The sequence below is a fragment of the Maylandia zebra genome, linkage group LG2 (assembly GCF_041146795.1).
Source record: "Maylandia zebra isolate NMK-2024a linkage group LG2, Mzebra_GT3a, whole genome shotgun sequence".
Classification (NCBI taxonomy): Eukaryota; Metazoa; Chordata; class Actinopteri; order Cichliformes; family Cichlidae; genus Maylandia; species Maylandia zebra.
In genome coordinates this window covers 5061252-5077474 of record NC_135168.1, presented here as the reverse complement: position 1 = coordinate 5077474, position 16223 = coordinate 5061252, and the positions used below count along the sequence as shown (strand labels likewise).

The 16223-nt window shown below is 43.5% G+C and overlaps 1 protein-coding gene across 1 annotated transcript; it reads right to left on the bottom strand.

The window, feature by feature from the left end:
* Positions 1-3864: 3864 nt before the first annotated feature.
* Positions 3865-15546, bottom strand: LOC143413378 (uncharacterized). The gene is made up of 4 exons (XM_076876300.1): positions 15447-15546; positions 8457-12835; positions 5199-5879; positions 3865-4873 (listed from the first exon to the last, which is right to left on the bottom strand). The coding sequence occupies exon 2, from the start codon at positions 12269-12271 to the stop codon at positions 9776-9778; it is 2496 nt and encodes an 831-aa protein (XP_076732415.1). The 5' UTR covers positions 12272-12835; positions 15447-15546; the 3' UTR covers positions 3865-4873; positions 5199-5879; positions 8457-9775.
* Positions 15547-16223: the final 677 nt, after the last annotated feature.

The following is a 16223-nucleotide window of genomic DNA, read 5'->3' as shown; positions in this document are numbered from 1 at the left end:
TGGACACAAGGTCAGGCAGCTGGGACTCATCTAGAGAGCAAAATGGAAAAGTGATCTGTGCAGAACATCACTGTTGATTGCAGTTATTTACATCAGACTTCTTCTCTGAGATAAGAGCACCATTTGTGGGAAAGATGACAGTATTTCCAGGCTGGATGCTGTTTGCAGGGAGAACTGAATGAAAGTCTCCTGCACCTCAGCGCTGAGGTCCACACCTGTGAACACAGATGAGGTCAATCTGCTGCAGCACGTAGAGCTTTACTGATCAGCAGGTTCAAAGGATTCAGCAGAGCGTAGAGTCAGAGCTAAATGCCACATCACCATAGAGTTTGTTAACAACAGCTTTCTTTGCCCTTTGTCTCGATGGACTGAATCAGGGATACTCGTCATACTTCACCTCAACCACGTCACTGAGAGACCCCAGCCTGACACAGCAGCAGAGATGATGAAAGCAGAAACAGCAAACAGATGCTTCAGTTGTGTTTCTCTCTGTGTGTGCGCTCACGCCCACTTGTGTGTGTGAACTTTCCACGTACCTCAGCTTGTTTCTCCAACATGAGCCATCAGGGCTGAAAAACATCACTAACACATGAATTCTTTCTCTTTTTGTTATCACCTGTGATCATGTGTCTCATGTTTCTGTCATTCACCAGTTCTTGTATAGTTACGTGTAACTAGACTTCTGTGGGACGTAAATGATTGTTTTGTATGCAGATCTGTACAAAGGATGTAAACACTTGATTACAAAGGAGATCTCAGCTGTGTTGTTGTGGATGGACTTCAACGTATTTGTTAAAAAAGAGAATAAAGCAAAGTGTTTTAGCTGTTTGGGAGTTTTTGTTTGATTCGATTCAGTTTTATTTCTATGGAGTCAAATAATAACAAAGGCTCTAGAACAGCCCTGAGTTTGTCCAGGTGACACTCCTCTGAAGAACAAAGACAAAGAGGAAGAAGGGGATTCGTTTTCAAGTCTTGTTTCTTTCAAAATAAAAGCTGAAATGTTTTGGAAGCATGATAATATTTCAGCCAGGATGCCGTCTCCAAGGAGACCTGCACCTCAGCGCTGAGCTCCACATCACGCCCTGTGAAAGCACAGATATAAATCTGCTGCAGTGAGAAGAACTTTACCCAACACAAGTGTAGAAGTAGACATTTGACTTTACCTACAACCTGTTAACAACAAAGCTTTCATTGCCTCTGCTGTTGATGTCATGTAGGACTAATCATACTTCACATCAGCCATGCACACGTCAGAGGATCTCCAGGCTTTCAGTAATAAAGCCAAGCAGATGATGTGAACATAGCAATAGTAAAACATGCATCATAATCAGCTGTACAGTGGGGCAAAAAAGTATTTAGTCAGCCACCGATTGTGCAAGTTCCCCCACTTAAAATGATGACAGAGGTCAGTAATTTGCACCAGAGGTACACTTCAACTGTGAGAGACAGAATGTGAAAAAAAAATCCATGAATTCACATGGTAGGATTTGGTATGAATTTATTCGTAACTCAGGGTGGAAAATAAGTATTTAAGTTTATTACTCTGTATCACACATGAGTGCCCGAGGGAGGCGGGGCTGACTGGGGAGACACAGGAAACAGAGAGACAGGGCTGACTCGACATGAAACGATGAAACGTGGGACACGGGAACAGAAACTAAACACAGGCTGAAATGAACACTGAGGGAGGGAGAACTAAGATTACTGAGAGCCTGATAAATAAGAAGAACAAAAAGCAAGAAAAACAAGAGTCAAAGAAAACCAAAAACACAAAGCATTGGGCCAGGACCCACTGCTGTGACATTTATATGTGATAAAAACATTAAAAACTGCTCACATGTTGAAATCTTTCTACGTATACTTTAGGTTCAGCTCTCCAGCCTGGCATTTGGTTAAGCATGATTCAAACATTTGATTTTGTTTAACTGGTTTTAATTATAGTTACTTTTTGTGAACATTTGTTGCAGCATTTAAAAATACATCATTTATTTTCAAACTTTTATTTGATTTAGAGCATCATATTTGACCAACGTAAATGTTTTAATTTCATATAAAATAACTGAAGCAGTGAACTAAATATCTGAAATCTTTCCTTCCTTAAAAGTTATAATCCTACTTAAGTTATAGTGCAAACGCTTAAGCAACAAATATACTTGATGCTAATTAATTAATATTTCCCTTTGATGTTGCAACTATGCGGTCACTTCTGTCTTTAAACAAAATAATATTTTCCAGTTACAGAAATCATAAAGTCCAAACTAAAGTGCTACTGTTGCTATATGCATTTTATATAAATCATGGATGATGGTCCTGACATGAAGGAAGAGAAAGTTACAGGTTGCATCCTTTGACTTTGTCTCCGTGCCTTTGGGCCATTTTCAGAAGGACAGATGTTTCTGTTCAATTCTTAAATCAATTTTTTCAAACACAAACACTATTTTAAAGCTTGTAGAGAGTAAAATATTAATGATAATTATAATAACAATAATAAAAACAAAAGCTCTCAGATCCATCAAACCAAGCAGCAGAAAGAACAATAACTGAAGAGAAAACTTTAACCTTGTAGACTTCATTATGTTCCAGCTGCTCTACAGACGCTGTGACCTCGAACTTAAGCAGGTCGTAAAGTATGTGCAGCTCAATAACTTCATAATCAGACCCTGTGGTATTTAGGCAGCAGAACAACTAAGAATAACAACTACAAATAATGTTTTTAGGTTTCTGTTGTACTGCAAGGTTCTGTACAGGAGAACCAAACCAAGAGCAAATATTACGTCTCATTTACACCTGAGCACGAAGAGCCATCAACATTTAGCAAATTGAATCATCTTTGTTTAGATGCAAGAAGAATCATATAGAAATGAAAAAGTAGAAATAGAAATCCAGAGCAAAGATATCCTCTAATTCAGCGTAGCACATGTGCAGCTGCTGCGATTCACGTAAGCATTCGGCTCGTCGCTGTTGCAGATTTTTCTCTCGCTGTTCTGGCTCACAGCGCTGCAAACACAAAAATAAATATCCCCAAAGCTGTGAAAGGGAGCTAATTAGTAAGAGTATTGTTACTCTCCGCAAGAGTAGTCCAGCAGTAGAAATCAGTCCAATAACAAGGTGTGTAACATCTAGCAGGGTGACAGAAAAACCCAGGGTAACTTCTAAGGACCTCAACGTCTCTCTCACATTGTGTTTTTTAAACATGCTTCCATTTGTCACTTCAGTCTTTACTCTGAAATACAGGAAGAGAAATCATGGCTGAAACAATTTCTCATGAAACCAGGGGTGTGGTCCAACAGTCAGTTTGGTGAGGAAGGTTCCTAACTGAGAGAAGTGACCCAGAAGTATCTGTGTAGCAGCCACAATGAATCCAGATCATGAGTTTTATTAACTGATCAAAGTCTCTTCTTTCATCTTCTGTATCATTCAGTTTGCATTGGTAATGCCCATTATTGTAATGCTTTTTTAAGACGAGCAAAACTTTATTTCACTTTGGGTTAGCTGGGATAAGTGATGGATGGAGGGAATTTTACTTCAGCCACAGAAATCCTAAACAGGAAGGAGGAGCAGAGTTACAGTGGATCACTATCCAGCAGGGAAACAAGGTTTATTTCAATTTCTTGGCCATGAGTGAGATTTACTGAGTGGGCAAATTAGGGAGACGACACCATCAGATCCCGAGCCCTCCATGTGTTAATCAAGAGACGGCTGCTGTGCTACATCCATAAATAATGAATAAATTAGGAGCTAAAGCTGAAAGGACAGTTTATTTGTACCATCTTCACGTGAACACATTCAAGAACATCACAGATGAAGAAACATTAAAAACTTCCACACTACATAAAGCAAGAAAAATAGTTTTTCTTTCAGGTGGTTTCAGAAAAACAGAAACATCAAACATCTCCAAGACTCTCTTTGAAAGAACTAAAAACCTTTGTTCTCATGGTCCAATCATGAGTGAACTCCCCGATGAAGCCTTGTGTGCTAAAACATGTCAGAGTTTTAAAGGTTAAACATGAGTTTCCAAAACGTTTTGCTGGAGAACAATGAACTATTTGACTGAGTTTCAATCATTTACAGACGAGCAAAACCAGGACAGAGAAAAAAGGACAAAACTGACTCAGTAAAAAACAGAAAAGAAGATCCCATGTAGATCTGTATTATGTAGAAGTTCATCCCAGCAACCAGTTCAGTTCAACACAAGTTTAAATGATTCTATCTGAACTCTGTGGAGCCTGATCTCAAGCTTTTTGAGTCTGACACAGAAACCAGAGGATCTTTCTGTGTCTTCAGATTCACTGTGATCCAGTGATGGGAGTGATTTCAGCCCTGAGTGATCGCGCTGATGTTTGCACAGAGCAGACAATGAGGTGAATGTTTGGGCACATTGGTAACAGTGAAACAGTTTATTAGTAACGTGGGATCGTTTGTGTGCAGAGTATGAACTGAGATTCCTGAAGCTCTTGTCACACTGGTCACAGCTGTAGTTTCCTTCCATGTGTGCACGTTCATGACTGTTACGATTACCTGACTGTGAGAAGCTTCTCTCACAGTGTCTGCACTTGTGTGGTTTCTCTCCTGTGTGGACTCCTTTGTGTGATTTAAGCTGACCTTCAGTGGTGAAGGATGACCCACACTGATCACAGAGGTGCTTTTTAACCCCACTGTGAATCAGTTCATGTCGTTTTAAATCTCTTGTTGTGGTGAAGCTTCTCCCACATTCTTTGCAGTATTTCAGTTTGTCTCCAGTGTGTCTACGTTGATGTACTTTTAGGGTCTTTTGCCAACTGAAAGTTTTTCCACAGAGGTCACAATGAAAGTCTTTCCCACCACCACAGTGATGACAGGGTTGAGAACTGGATCCATCTGTGTCGCTCTGCTTCTAAACAAAGACACAAAGACAGTGTAAGTCAGTCCTTCAACATTTGTATCCTGAACGTCGCCTGAAATAAAGAGCATCTCTGCAGACGTCCAACTACATTTGACTGTTTCAGTTAACACACTCAGTTTACTGGGCTGCAATAACTACAATACTACCACCATAATACTACAGTAATACTAAAATCATAACTGAAAGGAAAATCTGAATAATCACTCAGAGCTGCTTTTCCATGCAGTAGAATTGCTAACATGCTAACACAGTTTAATGAGCAGAGTTGTTCCAAACAGTCAGGCTAAAATGACAAGATAACAATATAAATACATACCTCACAGTAGCTGCACTTGTAGAGTCTCTTTCTGGTGTGGATCTGTTGGTGTTGTCTCAGGTGATGTGGAGCTTTAAAAGTCTTCTCACACAGGTCACATTGATAAGGTCTCTCCTCAGTGTGGGTAAACATGTGCTGTTGTAAGTGTGCGTCTGTTGTAAACTCTTTGCCACACTGTTCACAGCAGTACACATCATGTCTGGTGTGAATGCGTAGGTGTGTATTTCGGTACCCTCTCTGGCTGAAAGTTTTTCCACAGATGTCACAGCTGTATGCCTTAATTCCAGAGTGGGTAACTAGATGCCTCTGTAAGCTGCTACTGCGAGTAAAAGCTCTGCCACACTGATCACAGCTGTATGCCTTAATTCCAGAGTGGGTAACTAGATGCCTCTGTAAGCTGCTACTTTGAGTAAAAGCTCTGCCACACTGATCACAGCTGTACGCTTTAACTCCTCTGTGGATGACCTGATGCTGTTTTAGTGAAGCCCTCACAGTAAAACCCTTCCCACACAAGTCACAGCTGAACGGTCTCTCACCAGTGTGGATGACCTGATGCCGTTTTAGTGAAGCCCTCACAGTAAAACCCTTCCCACACTCGTCACAGGTGTGTTTTTTCTCTCCCTTTCTTCTGTGAGGTTTGTCGGCCTCCTGAGAGCGCTGACTTCTGGCTCCATGTTGGTCCTGCAGTGACAGAGATACAAACAGAGGCAGTGAGTGAAATGCAGTCGTGGAACAAACTCAACCTTCAAACTCCATTAACACTAGTTTTAAACCTGAAGGTGGAGCGTGGCACCAAACACCTTAAAGGTCTCTTATCCCCACCTGCTGGTAGTTCTAACACATTACATCCAACCTGCTGTTAAAGATAATTCATGACTGTTCAAACACTAAAATCATGCCCATCCCTCCTGATTGTACACACACACACACACACACACACACACACACACACACACACACACACACACACACACACTATTTTATAATTTAGATTATTTTGTTGTTTCCTATTACATATTTCTATAATTTGTATAGATTTATACAGAATTATTCAGTGATAATAAATCCTATGTTTGTTTATTCTAAAGGAACCCCGTTAGCTTCCACAACAGATGTTGCTCGTCTTCCGTCAAATACTCACATAAAATATTACACAATAAAGTGGATTCAAGATATCCACATAATTTCACTCTTACATCCACAGTGAGGTTTCACAATTGTTCAAATATAAGCAATCAATAATAATAATAATAATATCAATAACATTGAGGCACATTACACAAATTTCAAAAACAAATCATGTCTTACAATATTTACAACAACTAAAAGCTCTGTAAATCGGCTTTTAAGTGTTCATTGAAGTTTTGAATAATTCTCTAATTTTTTAAGGCAACTTATTCCACTTAAAAGTTGCTCTAAATGTAACAGTTTTACAAAACGTTACTTTTAACTCGAGCATTTACTAAGTTGCAGTTTGTTGAAAACTGTGTAATATGATGATGTATTTCATCTGGATACTGCAGCTGAGCAGAATAAATGTGGTGTGTTTAACAGAATTGCTTTCTTTAGAACTACAAGTAAGCCAGAGAATATTTTAGCCTGTACAGGAAGCCAAGAAAGGTTATTATGCATTTTATCAATATTAGTATAGTATGAACATCTTCACACTAATCTGGACGCCTTATTCTGGACTAACTGAAGTCTGTTAAGATCTGTCTTATTAGCTGCTGACCAAATGATTGAACAATACTCCAGATGAGACATTACTAGTGCATTAATGACATCTTTCATAATGAAGAAGTGATACACAAAGAGCATTTCATAGCCATAGCTATGCCTTGTCGGCAGAGTTATGTGACATTAGTGATGTTTGTACTTTCAGCGTTAACTTGGTTTTAAAGCTTTTAAAATATACGCCGTTCAATAGTCGACCTTCATCTAACAGAGAATGTGATGATTTTGTGGATAATTAAAGTCAGTCATATATCCACAAACACAACAAGCTGAAAGTCAGTGATGCTGCTCGGTTTGCAGTCCTGAACATCACGGCACAAGCAGGATTCACTGCACTGTTAATGTTAGCTGTGTTATATTGCTGCCTCTGTTCGGTGGTGTCGAGCCAAACGCACTTTAACGTGTGTTTGAACGAGCTGACGGTTCACTCGTTAAGCTGAAAGAAAGATGCTTTAATCACAGCAGTCACACATGTGTCCACTGCACCATCTGGAACTCTTCTTGTTTACACTCGTAATAACACAAACACTAAATCCTGCTTCTCTGGTGCTGTTGTGTAGCAGTGTGTACACCTGAGACTGTCACCTGTCTGTCTGTCCTGCACTCTCTCTCTGTTTCTTTCTCTCTGATTGTGGAATAAAAGTATGAACATGTGTTTATAAGTTACACTTGTGTTTGAATCCTGCAGCTTATCACACATTTGATTTCCATGTGTGACGACTGCAAGTGTCCAGAGTGAGGACAGACTGAGGGAGCCACTGCTGCACATCATCTGTGAGGCTTTGCACCCCTGATGATCCACCAGGACAAACTCAGCAGTGTGTGAGGAAGAGGAGGAGGAAGAGCCAGCAGCTGCTGACAGATGGAGGGAATAGACAGACTGTTCCCTGTTTGTGAAGGACTGCTAGGAAAGTTTAACACAACTGTCTGTGCTGAATCAGTCTTATTAGGTAATGTTCAAATAATGTGATCATCCCAGTGTTTCCAGTGTGGGAGAAAGTACTCAGGGCCTTCAAGTTACACACTATGAAAGACAGCAACAAGTTTAATGTTCAGAAACCTAAAGTCTGTATCAGCAGCAGGATGGAGCTAAAAATAAATGTTGGTTTCAGTTCTATGAAGCTTTGAGTGTTTTGGATCAGTAGCTGCTGTGTTTGTTGCATCATATTGCTGTAACTGTTTATATGCTTTATATATTCTGAGCTAAGTTGATCTATAGTGTTACATCATATTCTATAAGGATGTTATGTGGTTGTAGACTTTCTGCCCAGTTTGACCCATTTAGCAGACGTCAGCCTGTTTAAGGCTCTGATATCTATTCTGTGTGACTTACAGCAGTTATGACATGGTCTGATTTTCTCACCCAATAAAGGAATATTTCATATATCAGTCTACTCTTCATTCTATCAGACACAGTTATCACACCACAGTTATCACCCCACTTCCCCTGCCGGTGGCAGACTCCCTCGGGTGTCGGTGTGTTGGTGGTTCTTTGTATCTGGGGGTGGGCGTCCGGGTACACACCGGCTCACTCCTTGGCGGCCGCTTATTGGGGCTCGCTCGGGCCATTTCAGAGGTGGGGTGCCCCCGGCCTCTCGGCCTGGGGCTCAGTCACTCAGGCACAGCTGGCTGCCGGCGGAGCTCACGGGCGCGTCACTGCAACTCCCCCTGGCTTCTGCTCCGCGGCTGCTGAGTGAGCCCTCATCTGGGACTCTCCTCAGCTCTTACTGGGACAGTGGCGCGGCTGCCCCTCTGTGGGTCTTCCTTGGTCTCTTGTGTTCTGGGGGCCTCTGGATGTCTGGAGTTTTGATCTCCTCCATACCTGCTTGATACCATAAAGGACAGGGCTGTGGCTCCCCACACTCCCTAGCAGATCATTACATGGAGAAACCTTTGGAATGCAAGCATGCTGATCCACACAGGTATTCACAGACGCGGACTACAGCTTTCTTGGCTGCTGCCTCAAAGCACACTGTGCGCTGTCTATCTTGAGTGTTGCACAATATCGTTTATTATTTAGTATCTACTGATATCTACTGCTAGCTAGTTTATTGTGATGGTGCTTTTTTTTTTCTATTATTATGTTGCTCTTTGTTGTTTGCTGTCTCCTCTGTTTTTTTTTTCTCCATACAGGTGACCCAGGAGTTTTTTTTGTTTGTTTTTTGTTTGTTTTTTTTCTCTCTTCCCCCCCTTCTCACCGTCTCTTCTCCCCTTTGGTTTTCTTTCTTTCTCTCCCCCTCTTTCTTTCATTCTTTCCCCCTGTCCTATCCCACAGTTATGTCTGTCCCGTTTGCAACTGAAAATAAAATAAATTCATAATTATAATAAAGATCAATCAAATGGACCAATATGGCAAGGCCATGAAATTCAAATTCAAATTTTATTTGTCACGTACACAGTCATACACAGTACGATATGTAGTGAAATGCTTGGACAACTGCTCGTGACCTAAAGAAAACAAAAAAGGAAAAGGCTATGAATAAGATAGGAAATAAATATGAAAAATTAAAAAGGGTAAATTTAACTAGGAAGGAATAAAATATAAATTAAGGTTAAAAATGAAATAACTGTACAACACAAATTAGAATGAAGGGTAAATTTAACTGGGAAGAATAAGATAAAATATATAAATTAAAGTTGAAAATAAAATAACTGTACAACAAAATACACAATACACAATATAGAACTATATAAGAATGTATGAAGAAATCTAAATATAAATAAATATATACACAATAACAGCAGCTGTACAAGTATTAACCGGAAATGAAGAATATAGTGACCAGTGTTGTGCAAAACCAATGTCCAGAATGTCCAGTGTGTGTAAGAACTGTATGTGTGGGTCAGTACTGTGTGGTGGTGTGATTGAGAAACCGTATCGCCTGCGGGAAGAAGCTCCTCCTCAGTCTCTCTGTGTTGGTCTTCAGGGAGCGGAATCGCTTTCCTGACCTCAACAGAGAGAACAGTCTGTTGTTGGGATGGCTGAGGTCCTTCACGATCTTCCTGGCCTTGGTCCAGCACCGCCTGCTGTAGATTGAGTGCAGGTCAGGGAGCTCGGAGCGGATGGTGCGCTCAGCTGACCGCACAACCCTCTGTAGAGCTCGTCTGTCCTGCATGGTGCTGTTCCCGAACCAGGTTAAGATGTTTCCCGCCAGGATGCTCTCTATGGTGCACGAGTAAAAGTTCCTGAGCACCTTGGAGGGCAGTTGGAAGTCTCTCAAGCATCTGAGGTGGTAGAGACGCTGTCGGGCCTTTTTCACCACGGTGTTGATGTGACAGGACCATGACAGGTCCTGCGTGATGTGAACTCCGAGGTATTTGAAGCTGTCCACTCTCTCCACTGGGCACTCGTTGATGACGGGGGTCTGGTAGTTCCTCTCCTGCTTAGTGCTGAAGTCCACTATCAGCTCCTTTGTCTTACTGACGTTTAGAAGGAGGTTGTTCCTCTGGCACCAGTTCTCCAGATTCCTAATCTCCTTCAGGTAGGCCGTTTCGTTGTTATCAGAGATCAGGCCCACCACGACGGTGTCGTCAGCAAACTTGATGATGGTGGTGGAGCTGGTAGTGGCCACACAGTCATATGTGTACAAAGAGTACAGCAGGGGGCTCAGAACACACCCCTGGGGGGCTCCAGTGCTGAGAGTGGTGGAGGCTGAGACATGTCCGCCCATCCTTACTGCCTGTGGTCTGCCAGTTAGGAAGTTGGAGATCCACTGACACATAGATGAGCTGAGTCCCAGATGCTCCAGCTTGGTGGTGAGTGTGGAGGGAATTATGGTGTTAAATGCAGAGCTGTAGTCTATGAAGAGCATTTTAACATAATTCCCCCTTCTAGTGTCCAAGTGAGTGAGTGATGTGTGGAGGAGATGAGAGATGGCATCGTCTGTGGAACGATTTGGACGGTAAGCGAACTGTAGTGGGTCCAGTGTGTCTGGTAGTGAAGAAATGATGAAGTCTCTGACCAGGCGTTCAAAGCACTTCATCACTACTGAGGTGAGGGCTACAGGGCGATAGTCATTGAGAGAAGCAGGGTGGGGTTTCTTCGGGACAGGAACAATGATGGACTCTTTGAAGCATGTGGGGATCACCGACTGAGATAAAGAGATGTTGAATATCTCAGTGAACACAGGAGCTAGCTGGTATGCGCAGTCTCTGAGGATACGACCTGGGATGCCGTCTGGTCCTGCTGCTTTCCTGGTGTTCACTCTCTTGAAGGCTCTCCTTACTTCATGCTCGGAGATGACGAGCACGTTTCCGGTGCTGGCAGTATCTTCCTGTCTGCAGCCGTTAGCGCCGCTAACACAAGCATTGTTGGAGACCTTAGCTGCAGCCTCGAAGCGAGCATAGAAAGTGTTCAGCTCGTCTGCCAGAGTCACGGCCGCGTTCGTCATACCGGTTGTTGGTGCTTTATAGTCCGTTATTGTCCTTAGTCCCCGCCACAGGCTCCTAGAGTCACTCTGTTGGAGTTGTGACTCTAGTTTCCTCCCGTAGCGCTGCTTCGCCTCTTTCACCGCCCTCCGCACGTTATATGACGCGGCTTTGTACGGGTCCATGTCCCCCGTCATGAGTCCCGTGTTGTAGGCAGCGGTGCGGGATCTCAGAGCGTCGCGGATGGTTTTATCCACCCACGGCTTCTGGTTGGGAAACGTTGTGATAGTCTTTGTCTCCACGGTATCATCCGCTAGTTTCCCGATGAATCCCACAACCGCTTCCGTAAACACGTTGACGTCATCGTCGGAGTTGTTTCTGAACATGCCCCAGTCTGCGTCATCGAGTGCGTCCTGTAACGCGGCCACCGATTGATCCGTCCAGCGCGCGACCTTCCTCTGAACCGGAACTTCCTGTTTCAGCCTTTGTTTGTATTTTGGCATGAGGAAGATGGCGGCGTGATCAGATTTGCCAAACGGGGGGCGGGATTGTGCCTTGTAGCCGTCCTTGACCGTAGTGTAGCAGTGGTCCAGTGTCCTTTCACCCCTGGTGGGGCAGGTGATGTGTTGATAAAAGTTCGGCGCTGCGCGTTTGAGGTTGGCGCTATTAAAGTCCCCCGTCACAATAAGCGCAGCGTCCCGGTGTTGTGTCTGGTGCTGTGTGAGTGCCTCATGCAGCTCGCATAAGGCGGTGACCGTGTCCGCTTGTGGTGGAATATAAACGGCACTTACGATGACCGATGTAAATTCCCGAGGTAGATAAAAAGGACGACACATGATGGACAGTAGTTCCAGATTTGGTGTGCAGGAGCGTGTGAGAGGAACAACGTTCGCACTGTTGCACCAGTTGTTGTTCACCATTAAACACACGCCGCCTCCCCTTGACTTCCCCGAGTCCCGTGTCCTGTCCATGCAGTGAACCGAGAAGAACTCGGCCGGCTGGATGGCGTGGTCCGGCACCTCTGGGTTCAGCCATGTCTCGGTGAAGCAGAGGAGATTGCAGTCCCGAATGTCTCTCTGGAACTTTATCCTGGCCCTGAGGTCGTCAAGCTTGTTCTCCAGTGACTGGACGTTGGCGAGCAGGATGCTAGGCAGAGGTGTGCGGTGTGCACGAGCTCTCAGCCTGTTCCTGACGCCGGCTCGCTTCCCTCTAGGCCGCCGCCGCTTCCCTTTGTTCTCCCTCGAGATCTCACTCGGCCAGCTCGGATCCGGAGTTAAAAACTTCGAATTGTGAGTACATTGTAAACCAATAGAAACAAGAGTGTCACTGTCATACCTAATGTACCCAATGGTGATGATTTTGCCGATTTAGAAACACTGAAAACTAACTTAAAAAAACAAAGACAAAGAAAAAGTGGTCGGAGCAGTCGTGACGGCAGCCGACCTCACCGGCGCCATCTTAATTCAATGATGATCCACTTGGTAAAATAAATCCGCTTGGCATCTTTCTTGGCCTCAAGACAACAATTCTGATGGCTATAGATCCAAACGGGACAAAAAAAAAAAAAAAAAAAGAAGACAGTTATCACAGCTCCTACGTTTGCTTTTTACACATACCGTATTTTCACGACCATAAGGCCAAAAGTCTTAGATTTTCTTCAAAAAGTACGGCGCGCCCTATAGCGCAGTGCGCCCTACTATAGCGCAGTGCGCCCTATACCTGTTCTTTTATACCTGTATAAAAGAACAGGTATGTGCATTATGCAGAACATCGTTGTTTTAACAACCCTGAAAATGCCAAAGAGACACGCTTGCGAAGCACAGTTTAAACTGAAGGCCATCAGCTACGCGGAGGAACATGGAAATCGAGCAGCGGCGAGAGAATTTAAGATTAACAAATCGATGGTTTGCAAATGGAGGAAGCTAGAAAACAAGCTCCGGCAGGTCAAGAAAACGCAGCTGAGTTTCCGCGGACATAAGGCGAGGAGGCCCGAGTTGGAGGAAAGACTCGAGCGGTGGATCATCGAGCAAAGAACGAGCGGGAGAAGCGTTTCGACGGTCACCATTCGGCTAAAAGCAGCTCACTTTTGACATCCCGGTGAGTCACACTGTGGAGAAGAAGGGGACCAGCACGGTAGCGATACGCACAACGGGGTATGAAAAGTCTTCTTTTACTGTTGTGCTTGGCTGCCATGCTAATGGACAGAAACTGCCGCCTATGGTGATTTTTAAGCGAAAGACTTTGCCTAAAGAGAAGTTTCCAGCAGGAATCATCATTAAGGCAAATGAAAAGGGCTGGATGGATGAGGAAATGATGAAAGAGTGGCTGAGGGAGGTGTATGTAAGGAGACCAGGTGGTTTTTTTCCACGCATCACCATCGCTGTTGATCTGTGACTCTATGCGTGCCCATCTCACAGCCGATGTGAAAAAACTAGTGAAACAAATGAACTGTGAGCTTGCTGTCATTCCGGGAGGCCTGACAAAGGAACTCCAACCGCTGGACATCGGTGTGAACCGCCCGTTCAAAGTAAGGCTGCGAGCGGCCTGGGAGCGATGGATGACCGATGGAGACCACAGTTTCACCAAGAGTGGAAGGCAGCGCCGGGCGAGTTACGCCACAATTTGCCAATGGATTGTAGATGCTTGGGCTAACATGGCTGCTGGCTCTGTTGTTCGAGCTTTCGCAAAAGCCGGCATCGTTTCCGAGGAGCCGCACGGCACGGAAAGTGACTGACAGTGAAGAAAGTGAACCTGGCATGTGTGATGGAGATTTAGCGCAGCTGTTCAATTCAGACACAGAGGATGAGGACTTCGATGGGTTTGATTGATGATAAAAATGTGAGTACCAAACTTTGTTTTGCTCCTGCTTTATTTTTAAATACGCACACTTGTATGCTTGTGTGTTGTTGATGATGACGATTACTGGTAATAAAAATGTGAGTAAGGTACCGAACTCAGGTTTGCTCCTGCTTTATTTTTAAATACGCATACGGTACTTGTATGCGCCCTATGATCCAGTGCGCCTTATGTGTGTGTTAAATACAGTAAAGGCACACATAACTGAGACATGATACATAGATATGATACATCTGTATACACACTGTCACAGATACTTGTCTGTGAGTGAAGTGATTAATATGATAACTATAATATTGGCCATATCATATTTACACTGACTTTAGTCTCATGAACATCAGCTAATTGTTATTTACAGCTAATCTTAAACGACTGTTCAGCACAGAAATGAAGCCCAACAATCATGTTTCACAGTCCTGTGGTCTCAGCCTCAGATACTCATCAAATCACACAGAGCTCATGTAGAAACAAATGAACTAAATATGTTCTCCTTCATTTCTGTCAAACAAAGCTGTATGAAACGTTTCCAGCTGTTAGTATCATGGTTGCTAGGCAACCTGGGCAGCGCGACGGAGGCTAGACGTCCCATTTCACGAGCCTACGAGCCTCGCACTTCGGCCTTAGCGGTCTTTGAGTACGCGGCCCTTGAGGACTTTAAAGCTGCAGAACCTGAATCGGGATACAGCCATGATGATCTCCAGCCTCGTGCTCGCCAACATTCTCACCTGAGTTAAGAAGACGATCACTGAAATGGTCTCAGCAGGTCCTTTGATGACAGCAATGAAATGCAGCGGTAAGGCTTTTTGGGGATTAAGTTCGTTTTCATGGCAAAGAAGGACGATGCAGTTCATCTGATCACTCCTCATAACATTCTGGAGTGCAGGCAAAATGCTATTATAAAAACTTAAGCAGCAACTTCTCCAGGTTCCAATATTTATGCAATTCTCAAACCTTTTGGCCACGACTGTATAACCTCTTCTGAAGTTTAGTGGATATTATACATGGTTATGCTCAGGATGTGTCGGCCAGTTTCCACTGGAAACGCCTTTTGGTTAAACTGTCAGCGAGGAATTTGCATTTGCACTGTTACATTTTTATATAACTTTAATGCACATAAACAACAGCTGCTTGTTTCAGTGAAAATACATTGATGGGTTTTTAATAAAGTTGTGCAGCTGTAAAGTATTTTGTCTGGTGTCAATTCTATCGTCAGCTACATCGTTATGGCAAATGTTCAAATGTATATGGTGATAAATATCTTTGGTCATATGGTCCTGCTCTGTCTGTCACCTTCTGTGTTGAGCTCATTGTTTCCTCTGTAGTGGCTGAGCTGAGTCCAAGTAGCTGAAAATGTTCCTCTGCTGCTCCGTCAGACTCTCCTCCTCCTGCTGATCAGCTGGGACACAAAACAGATCTTTGTTAGGCTCCACACTGCACTGAAGAGTCAAAGTGTCTCATATGTTCATCTGACAAGTAAAAGAACACATTTTTGTTTCCCGAGGTGGGCAACTTGTTGGAAACAAACACAAAAGGTTTGAGCACTGATACCTGCCATTGCTGGCATTGAAAGATGCAACGCCAGCAATGTGGATTGGTTTGAGTCTTGACAATCCACATTGCTGGCATCTTTCAATATGTTTGAATGCACCAGTGTAAGTGCAGCCACTCAGACTCAATGTGTTCATAGAAACAGGTGCACATGTGTCAGGAGTTCATCCAGCAGTAGCTATGGCACTTGGCCACAGGGGGCAGCAGTGGACTGACCTGCATTTGAGACTGCTCCAGCTGCTCTGTGACAGTTAGTAGATCTGCTACAAATTGCAGATCACATGCAAGTTTTGGAAATGACATTATAAATATTCCTAACTTAGCCACGGCAGCCATGTTGATGTATTACCTATATTGGCTGAAAATGTTCATTTGCAGAGAAAAGACTGAATAACAGGAGTGGTGATTCCTGTAACTTTGTGTATATAATTTGGCATTTCTTATTGATGTAGGCCAAAAATAAATACATAAACTGAGCACCTGATGGCTTTGAACTTTTGTTGTCCATCTTCCATTGGT

Coding starts and splice junctions, on each gene's coding strand:
- LOC143413378 (XM_076876300.1), bottom strand. CDS start 12,271: ATGGACAGGACACGGGACTCGGGGAAGTCAAGGGGAGGCGGCGTGTGT.